A 10,606-nucleotide genomic window follows, 5' to 3' on the forward strand; every position below is an offset into this window, starting at 1 on the left:
GCTGATGAAGCGGCTGAGGGCCTCCATCATGCCAGTAAGCTTCATGACATATTTCTTGTTAAATGGTTTTGCCATGTTTCTGATTGCGCCCACCTTGATGGGGTTGGCCTCGATGCCGCGCTGGTTGACCATGAAGCCCAGGAGCTTTCTAAACGGGACACCAAAGTCACACTTGCCCGGGTTAAGTTTCCAGTGATAGGCTCAGAGTTTGTTAAGGTCTCCGCGAGGTCGGCTATGAAGCTTTCCTCATCCTTGGTCTTGACAACCACATCGTCGATGTAGGCCTCGACGTTCCTATGTAGCTATGTTGTGAGGCAACCCTGGATTGCCTTCTAGTATGTGGCGCTAGCATTTTTCAACCCGAAGGTCATGGTATTGTCGCAGTAGATGCTGAAGGGCGTTATGAACATTGTCTTGTCTAGGTCGGCAGGATTGAGGGCGATCTGGTGATAGCCCGAGTAGCAGTTGAGGAAGTAGAGCAGAATGCTCCCAGTCGTAGAGTCTACGACCTAGTCGATGCGCGGAAGAGGGAAGGGGTTCTTAGGGCACGTTGAGGTCGGTGTAATCGATACACATTCTCCATTCACTGGTTTTCTTTTTTACAAGAACTAGATTTGCTAACCAGTTGGGATGTTTACATTCACGGATGAATCCGGCAGCTAGGAGCTTATTGAGTTCTACCATAATGGCCTCCTTGCGATCTTAGGCAAAGAGACAAAGCTTTTGCTTGACCGGTCTTGCAGTCTTGCTCAAGTCCAAGGACTGCTTAGCCAGCTCCTGCGGGACACCGGGCATATCGAATGGCTTCCACGTGAATATGTTCGAGTTTTCCCAAAGGAAACTGGTGAGTGTGAGTTCATATTCAGTGCAAAGGTCGGACCCTATGAAGGCCATCTTGGTCGGGTCTTCCAGGTCGAGGCAGATCTTCTTGACCTTGGGGTCGGGTTGTAGCGCTGTGGGCGTCGGCTCCATCTCTGTGATCATGAGCTGGTCCGTGTCCACCTTCTGGGCCTCAGTAACCATGGTGGTGGCCTTGGCCGAGTACTCCAGGGCTTCAGTAAGCTGCACCGCCTCCGTGTCGCACTTGTACGAAGTCTCAACGTTGCCATAGACGGAGAGGACACCGTTTGGAGCTAGCATCCAGAGGACGAGGTAGGTGTGATGCGGGATCATCACAAACCTCGCCATCATGGGCCTGCCAAAGATGGCATGGTAAGAAGTCTTGAAGTTGGCCACCTCAAAGGTGAGGTGCTCCGCACACTAGGTGATGGGCATGCCAAAGGTGATAGGGACGATGCCGTAGAAGGGTTCTTCACAGGGTTGGAGTCGCTCGAAGTTGAAGTCCATGCGCTTCAAGGTTTCTGTGAAGATGATGTTGAGCCCGTTGCCGCCATCAATCAGCACCTTGGGGAGTAGGGCCCGGTCTATGGTTGGGCAGACCACCAGCGGGTAGGACTCGGGATCTGGAATGTGAACCCAATGATCTTCCCTGGAGAAAGTTATGGGCTGCTCTGACCAATGCAGATACTAGACTGGCCGTATGGACACGAAGTGCACCTCTCGTTGGTGCAGCTCGTGCTTGTGGTTGCTACAAAACGCCTTGGGGCCGCCCACGATGATGTTGACCTCATGGTTCGGTCGCTGGAACTCCCTGTTTTGGTCGGCGCTTGGGTTCGGCTGGTCGCGGCACTCCTCCCGGTGCTGATCGTCTCGGTCGTCACGTCGGCGGTCGTCGCGGTCATCGCGGTGGCAGTCGTCACGGCGGTGGTCGCAGTCGTCGTGGTAGAGGTCATCACGGCGACGGTCGCCGCGGTCGTCACGGTCATCACAGCGGTGGTAGTCACGCCTGTTGTCCTCCCTATGGTAGTCGTTGCGGCGGGGTCGCTTGTATTCCACTGAGGCGTTGAGCTCTTTCTTGAGGACTGTGCAGTCCCAAAGATTATGACGTGCATCCTTATGGAAGGGGCACAGAGTATTGAGGGTGTCGTCAAACTCTTCCCGGAGGAAGGTGGTCGGCCTGGCGGGGTCGCCTTCAATGGTGAGGACCTCAGGGGCCCTTTTTCGAAGTTGAGAGGACTCCGGTCGTGCTTGGTGTTCGTCATGGGTCGGCTGGTCGTGGTCATCGCTCATGAAGCTTGCCGCCCTGGAACTGTACTTGCGCCTCCTCCTCGATGTTAGCCTAGGTGTTGACAACCTACATCATTTGCTCGACCATCTTGGGGGCAGCCTCATACAGTTTGCAGAACATATTGTGGTCCATGAGCCCAAAGCAGAAGTACATGATGAAGTGGTCCTCGAGGAAGCGGTTGGCGTACTCTCAGAGGGATTCGTTCTTCCACTGGCGGACTTGGCCAAGGTTCTCCATGTTACCAAGTTGGTTGTAGGTAGCCTGGTAGTTCTCGGTGAAAGCTCTAGCGAGCTGACCCCAGCTGTCAATGTTGTTCGGTGTGAGGTTCTCCAGCCACAGGAGCAGAGCGGGACCCATCATCACCGGGAAGTAGGCGCCTATCTGGTCGTAGGTACCGTGGGCGGCTTTCACCATGGTACTCTACGTCTTGAGCCAGATGGTGGGGTCGGAGCGACCATCGTATTTTTCGTTGATGGCTGGCTTGAAGGAGGCCGGCCACTAAATGACCCTGAGGTGGGGAGTGAAGGCGATGAAACCGTCGATCGCCGTGTCGTCGTTGTCCTCAAGATTGTATACAATGGGTGGAGCCATGGAGCGTCTGCCGTTGTCGCGCCTAGGTGGTGTGTAGGCATCTTCAGGGGTGCCGTATGTCGACCATACATCCTTAGACCCACCAGAAGGGCTATATGAACCCACTCAAGGGGAAGTACTCGAGACATATCAGGACATGAAGACTATGCTACAAGGCAACATAGACTACATGGAACTCCTGAAGGGCTAGTCGGAATACAAGGGAACTACTCTGCCGAGTTAGAGTAGGACTCTATAGTCTTGTCCGACTAGCACTCTTGTACTCAAAACTACCTATAACCCTGCTCCCTAGATATATAAGGGCGGGCAGGGACCCCCTCAAAACAAGATCAATCGAATACAAGTATACAACACACAGGACGTAGGGTATTACGCGATCTAACAGCCCGAACCTATCTAAATCGTGTCCCTGCGTCACCATCGACTCCTTGATTTTAGCGACACCCACTAACCAAAACACTATCTCGAGTACTCCCTTGATAGGTTGCCGGGTTAAAACAGCGACAGCTGGCGCGTCAGGTAGAGGAAGTCACCGAAATTCTCCGCGAGAGATCAATGGCTTTAGTCATCATCAAGCATGTGTTTGTGTTTGAAGCAGGCACAACGTTTGTTTTCGGCTTCTGGCTCTGCATCGCTGACGGCATTGGAGGTTTCCAACACCGTATCATCGAAGAACCAGAGAAGAATCATCTTGGTGGAAACTCTCGTCGATGGCTCAACATGCGGTCGTAGTCAACACGGGGACGCATCTCATCTTCTTGGCGCCGCGGTCCTCTCATTCTGCGTCGTGGTTGAGTCCAGGAGCGCCATAGTCATGATCGTACTCGGTGCGGCAGCGGAGCTTAGCTTCATCGCGCTCTTGGTAGTGGTTGTTGAGGTCAGCATGTAGGTCACAGCGGTCGCGCAGCTCCTCACGAAGATCACGTTGCCAATCTTGTTTGCCACGATCCTCGCCATCGCCTCTCCTACCGCGGTCCTCGCTGTCGCCTCTCCTGCCACGGCGGCGGTTGTCGTGGTTGTCGGGTTGACGGTTGTCGTTGGCGGGTGGGTTGGCGGGTTGCTCCACCTCTTCTTCCCGGACAGGCTCCAGCCGACCTCCCGCTCGGTGGTCGCATCGGTGGTGTCCAGATTTGTTGTGCTTGGATCGGCTTCGAGAGTGCCAGGTAGCTATGGACCGGGAGTATGCGGACCGGCTATGGGCCCACTCTTCGATCTAAGCGTTAGTGGCGCGGATACGTGCCCAGATTCGCTGCAATTGCTCTGAGTCTGGAAGGTCTTCAAGGTCGGCAAAAGCAGGCCCCAGGTTGACCTGGGGTGTGGTGAAGACGTTGTGGCCGAATTGCTCGAGGTCGGCTTGTAGATTGCGGGTGGGCGCAGGGCGTCTGCGCCTACCCTGGGCACCGTCCTGGTCGGCATTGTCGGTGTCGTCGCACGGTGGGGGTGATGATCATCTGCTGCCTCCGCATTAGCAGCAGGTTGTTGCTGGGTGTTGGCTTGCTCCTGTTGGGTGGATGGGCGGGTCGCGGCTAGGATGTTCGGAATTCTTCGGGAGAGAGAGAGAGAGAGAGAGAGAGAGAGAGAGATCGCCAACCTACTGGGCAAGCGGCGTGATGATTGTAGGGTGGAGTTTTGCTCCGTCGAAGTAGATCCGGCGGATGCTGAGCTGGCGGTGGACGTTGAGTCGGTGGAGGAGGGGGTGGAGTCGGATTCCACTGTCATGCTCCCGAAGCGAAGCTGGATCGGATTGGCGAGGAAGTCCTTCATGCTCTCGGGGAAGACGACGCCGGGGTGGGATGCCATCGAGCTCGCTAGGGAGGATCTCACAATCGCGCCTACCTGGCGCGCCAACTATCGGATTTAGTAGCCCAATAGTCCATCAGGGGGTTACCCAAGTGGTTGATTTGTAGGTGGAGGGGATTGCGAAACCAAGAACTCGAAGGTGATCACGAGAACACAAGGGACACGAGGATTTTAGACAGGTTCAGGCCTCCAGGGAGTAATACCCTACGTCCTATATGCTTGGTGGCTTGTATTGCTTTGCGCTGGTGTGTGGTTTACAGATTTGATTAGATTGGATTGCCCTCGGAAAGCTCCCTTGGCCACCTTATATAGGCTGACAACCTAGGGTTACAAGTCGGTTCGAATCTAATCTACTCGGTTGTTACATGGAAGGTGTTATGAGTCTGAGTACAATACGTGTCCCGTAATATTCGGGCAGATTTAAATCGCCCGGCCTTCTTAAGTTGTGCTCCAAGTATCTTCATGTCCTTAACCCGCACGTTCTAATCGGGCGAGCCCACTTGTCAGGACCGGCCAGTATCCTAGTTGGTGAGAACCCACAGGGTACCCATATCCCTCGTACAGCTAGAACAATTTATATAAACATGCAGAATAAAAATAGTGTTGCGCGTCGAAGAAATTGCACAAACCAATGGAATAAAATAATACGCAAGGAAAATAATAGAGGAAAATAAATAAAGTGAATAATATAAATATCACTAATAATAAATTAAAATGAAATGAATTTAAAAAATTAAAAAATAATGTAATAATAGAAAAAGGAATGAGAAAGAGAGAAAGAAAGATAAAGGAAAGCGAATATGGTGTGAAAGTGCAGTAGCAATCAAAAATAAAAGAAAAGGTAAAAGAAAGAAAGATGAGAAGAAAAAAAAGAGAAAGATAAGAAAATAAATAGTATTACCAAAAATACAATAAATGATAAGAAGAAAAGAAAAGGAGAATGAAAGGTAAAAAAATAAATAGTATTCACCATAGTTTTAAGGGTATATGTTTTTTCTATGAGAGTTTGTATAATATGTTCGATGCGTATGAATGTTTTGTTCCACAGATTTGTATAATTTTTTCCACGTGTATATGTCTCACAGAAAATATGCAATTTTGATTAAAAAATATGAATAAAAAAAGTTCATCCAAATATAGTCAAGTGGGATGCTTTTATTGCAGAAAATTAATAGAGCAATCGGAATTTAATTTTGATGCTTGGGATAAGATTTATAGTTGTTTAAAATTCCGAACGATACATCTACGATGATATCATCAATTTTATATCTCTGCATGCACCAACTCTGGCCCCTGCCGATAGCGGGGTGGGAGCATCCATCTGGGACAGTCGGACAGGTCACGAGGACGCGGCCGCGAACGGGAGGACGCGCGACCAACCCGCCCGCCCTGCGCGCGCGACCTGCCACTTCGGGGCCATGGCCGGCGCGCCCGCGCGTCCTCAACGAGCACCGCCCGCTACCGCCATAAAGCTCCCACCCCGGCGTCCCCTCCTCAATCCGAAGCCTCCCGGTTACCCGCCGGCCCCCTCCACCTGACTCCCCCACCACAACCCGGGACGTCTTCCATGGCCTCCTCGTAGACCTATCTCACCGGCCGCAACTCCTCATTACATCCTTCAGGAGAGCACCGCCACACTGTAGAGATCGTGCGCCCTGTCCGTCCGGCCCCTGCCTGCCGCGCGCGACCGCGCGAGATCGGGCTGGTCGATCGATTAATTTGTTGGCGCGTGCTCTGCTGGTGAACCAAGGAATCGGGATGGCGGTGACGGTGCGCGTGGCCGCCGGCGTGGTGCTGGCGCTGTCGGCGCTCCTGGCCCTGGCGCAGGCCGAGGACCCGTACCTGTTCTTCGAGTGGAAGGTGACGTACGGGACCAAGAACCTGCTGGGCAAGCCCCAGAAGGTGATCCTCATCAACGGCGAGTTCCCCGGACCCAGGATCAATTGCTCCTCCAACAACAACATCGTCGTCAACGTCTTCAACCAGCTCGACCAGCCGCTCCTCTTCCACTGGTCCGTAGCCAGCCCAAATTAATGGGAGTGCACGTGCATTTCGATTCAGCCCAGATTGCCAGAAACGCGTTGTTGTTGGTGCAGGAACGGGATCCAGCACAGGAAGAACTCGTGGATGGACGGGCTGCTGGGCACCAACTGCCCGATCGCGCCCAACACCAACTTCACGTACAAGTGGCAGCCAAAGGACCAGATCGGCACCTTCTTCTACTTCCCGATCATCGGCATGCAGCGGGCGGCGGGCGGGTACGGCGCAATCACCGTGGTCAGCCGCCTCCTCATCCCGGTCCCCTTCGACCCGCCGCCGCCCGAGAGCGACCACGTCGTGCTCATCGGCGACTGGTACACCAAGGACCACGAGGTCATGGCCCGCATGCTGGACGCCGGCCGCAGCGTCGGCCGTCCCGAGGGCGTGCTCATCAACGGCAAGGGCGGCCCCGACGCGGCGGCCGCGCCCATGTTCACCTTCGAGGCCGGCAAGACGTACCGGTTCCGTGTCTGCAACACGGGCATCAAGGCGTCCCTCAACTTCCGCATCCAGGGCCACGACATGAAGCTCGTGGAGATGGAGGGCTCCCACACCGTGCAGGACATGTACGACTCCCTCGACGTCCACGTCGGCCACTGCCTCTCCGTGCTCGTCGACGCCGACCAGAAGCCCGGCGACTACTACATGGTGGCGTCCACCCGGTTCATCCACGACGCCAGGTCCGTCATGGCGGTCATCCGCTACGCGGGCTCCAACACCCCGCCGTCGCCGAACGTGCCGGAGCCGCCGGCGGGCTGGGCCTGGTCGATCAACCAGTGGAGGTCGTTCCGGTGGAACCTGACGGCCAGCGCGGCGCGTCCCAACCCGCAGGGCTCCTACCACTACGGCCAGATCAACATCACCCGCACCATCAAGCTCATGGTCTCCCGGGGTCACATCGACGGCAAGCTCAAGTACGGCTTCAACGGCGTCTCCCACAGGGACACCGAGACCCCACTGAAGCTCGCCGAGTACTTCAACGTCACCGACGGGGTGTTCAGCTACAACCAGATGGGCGACGTGCCCCCCGCCGTGAACGGGCCACTCAGCGTCATCCCCAACGTCATCACCGCCGAGTTCCGCACCTTCATCGAGATCATCTTCGAGAACCCCGAGAAGAGCATGGACTCACTCCACCTCGACGGCTACGCCTTCTTCGGCGTCGGGTACGGGCTGATATCGATCAATTCCTGCTTGCAAATTGCAAGAGCAAGAGGCTAACTGCTAGGGGTCGATGCGATGTGTCTGCAGGATGGGGCCCGGGAAGTGGTCGCCGGAGCTGAGGAAGACGTACAACCTGCTGGACGCGGTGAGCCGGCACACGATCCAGGTGTACCCGAGGTCGTGGTCGGCGATCATGCTGACGTTCGACAACGCGGGCATGTGGAACATCCGGTCCAACATCTGGGAGCGCCACTACCTCGGGGAGCAGCTCTACATGAGCGTCGTGTCGCCGGCGAGGTCGCTCCGCGACGAGTACAACATGCCCGACAACGCCCTCCGCTGCGGCAAGGTCGTCGGGCTGCCGATGCCGCCGTCCTACGCCCCCGCGCGCTAAGAGGACCAAGGCCACGTTCTTTCCCGCTGTGTTGTGACCAATCCATTCCGATCCTGTGTTGTTCTTGAGAAATTTCCTTTTTGCCTTGGCTGAATAAGCAACCGGGGCGTACGTGCACCCCCTCAAACTCAAAGAGCAAAGATCGATGAAAGAAGCGTAGGGAAGGGAACAAGGAACACGTCGGCTGGGGGGTCGGCCGGCCGGGAACATGGATATACCAATGTAATATTGAGATGCCCTCTCAAATCATTGTAATGGGAGTTATTAAAAATTTATCTCGCCGTTTATATCTACACCAAACAAGGCTTCGCTTTTTGTGTGCTGTGATTACATTTTTGTAATTTCACCTCTTGCGTTCACGACGGCTACTGCGATGCTGCCCCAAATCCGTGTATCTCGAGGGATGGAAAGAATTTTGCCATGGCTAAACAATTGTGCCATGCTTGCATCAAATTGTGAACCAGAGATCCATTTTGTAAACTAATAGTTATTTTAATCATACATTTCAATTAGAAAGCCAAAATAAAACCAAACACATAATCAACCTTTCCTTTTTTTTCAAAGGTTATTTTGGACATTGCACCCTTTAGACTCGTACAGACAACTTTTGAACCAACAGCTTTTCTAACCAACAATGAGCCCGCCGGTGACCATCCCGGTCCCGGCGTCCACCTCCCCTCCCGCCGTTGACCTCCCCGGTCCCGACGTGCTCCTCTCCGGCGTCCACCTCCTTTACCTTTAGTGCTCACCCTAGCACCGGCGCCCACTCACTTCCCTTCCACCTCGCCGGCCCTCTTCACCATGCCACCCTCCCACACATAATGCCGGCGTCCTCAGATCGTCGGAACTCTTCCTGGTCTCCTCCCCGACCTTGAAGTGTGCCTTACTGGAGTTCGCCTGAGTGTTATAACCTCGCACAGGTGATTTCCCAACTCTACTCTTCCCTGGTCCTCCTCTAAGGTTTCTATGTTCTTTGATTCACATGGATTTCACCAAGCTGGATTTCCAAGCAGGCAAACTTTTCAGTCAGAAGGTTCTAAACCATTTGGGGTGTCCAATAAATGTGAATGGAAAATCAGCAGGCGAGGGTTTTTTCCTGCTGATCTCATTCAGCAGAAATCGCTTCAGACTCACTACTGATTCGGTCAACTTTTGTTTGCAATCAGTTCTTGGTGGTTTGGCCACAAATTTCTTTGCAGAAGAGTTAGAGGATCAAATATTTCAATTCAAGGTTTATTCTCGGAATGTGGGTTTCATGAATTCTGATCTTGCCCATGCTCAATGTGAATTCTTTAAGCTGGTCTTCTTTCTCTGCAATGATAGAGGCTTTCAGTTGGCGCTCAAATTTGCTAAATCGGACTCTGGTCCCTCATACTCTTGGGAAAGCCCACAAAATAAGAGACACAAGCATATTTCTTATGCTACTGCTGTTAAACTGGGTCAATCATCTCTCTCGGGAGCCAATATCACCCCTCTTGGAAAATCACATCATGGTTCATCAAACTGGAAGCCCAATAATGCTTACACAAATTCCTTAGGCTCACAAAGAGGTAACAATTCAGTTTTCACAAGGCTTCAATTCCCTCGTAAATCAGTTTTTGAAAGGCTACAACCGGTTATTGCAAGCTATTTCAATTCTTGCTCAAGTCAACCGGCTTCTTTGAAGTCTGGACCAAAAGGCCCAGCTTTTTCGCAGCCCAACACTGCTGTAAGATCTCTCATTTATTGCGGAAGATGCTTATCTCCTAACCACCTTTCAACCGCATGCCGTAATCAGATCAAGTGCTGGCGGTGTAACCAAGATGGGCATATTTCAAGGCAATGCTTTAGTTTTAACTGCTCCCAAAAGGCCTCGGCGAAGAGTAACTCCCCCTTCAACCATAAGCAACCTGCAGTAATTCTAACTGCCAGGCGGCCTCCCCTTAATGGGCCTCGTTGGGTTCCCAAAGTTTATCAGCCGCACAACAGGCCCACAAACCCTTGCTCTTCCCCTTTACAAACCGAACTTAGGACTGGCTGTCCAACTTCAACTGTTCCTGCCCCTTCGGCTACCTCGCCATCCCCGCCCCTTCCTCTTCCCCCGCAGACAATCACCACTACCATCGACGACGATTCCACCATGGCCTTCCTCAATGTCGACCCCGCACCAATGATGCTAGCAGGTTTCGCTAGAGTTCTTATCCAAAGGAGACCCAAATTCTCGCGAGTTGTCATCCCAAGGGTGGTTCCTGCCAATGAGGATTTGGCGATCATCACCATCAACAATTTTCCTCCGGGTGAGATTCCTTTTGCTGATGTGAGGAATAGCATCTTAGGTTTGCTGGAAGGGCAGTATGAACTGCGTGTGATGGAAGTGCAGCGATCCCTGTTCCATAGAGCTCAAGCATATGTCAGAATGAACAGGGTCATAGACCGGGATGCTCTAATCCACCACAATCCACACTAGTTTCAGGGGTTGAATATGGAGGTAGTTGCTCATAATAGGGTTC

The 10,606-nt window shown here is 53.1% G+C and overlaps 1 protein-coding gene across 1 annotated transcript; it reads left to right on the top strand.

Annotated features, from left to right (window-relative positions):
* Positions 1-6,090: 6,090 nt before the first annotated feature.
* On the top strand, positions 6,091-8,186 carry LOC101761454 (L-ascorbate oxidase homolog). Its single transcript, XM_004961656.4, has 3 exons — positions 6,091-6,531; positions 6,616-7,725; positions 7,811-8,186. The coding sequence occupies exons 1-3, from the start codon at positions 6,278-6,280 to the stop codon at positions 8,115-8,117; spliced, it is 1,671 nt and encodes a 556-aa protein (XP_004961713.1). The 5' UTR covers positions 6,091-6,277; the 3' UTR covers positions 8,118-8,186.
* The last annotated feature ends 2,420 nt before the right edge of the window (positions 8,187-10,606 follow it).

Source organism: Setaria italica, chromosome III, assembly GCF_000263155.2.
Source record: "Setaria italica strain Yugu1 chromosome III, Setaria_italica_v2.0, whole genome shotgun sequence".
Taxonomy (NCBI): domain Eukaryota; kingdom Viridiplantae; phylum Streptophyta; class Magnoliopsida; order Poales; family Poaceae; genus Setaria; species Setaria italica.

Bases quoted from the DNA above. Each gene is read 5' to 3' on its own strand.
- LOC101761454 (XM_004961656.4), top strand. From the start codon at position 6,278: ATGGCGGTGACGGTGCGCGTGGCCGCCGGCGTGGTGCTGGCGCTGTCG. The intron at 6,532-6,615 runs GTCCGTAGCCAG...TTGTTGGTGCAG, and splicing joins CAGCCGCTCCTCTTCCACTG to GAACGGGATCCAGCACAGGA. The intron at 7,726-7,810 runs GTACGGGCTGAT...ATGTGTCTGCAG, and splicing joins TACGCCTTCTTCGGCGTCGG to GATGGGGCCCGGGAAGTGGT.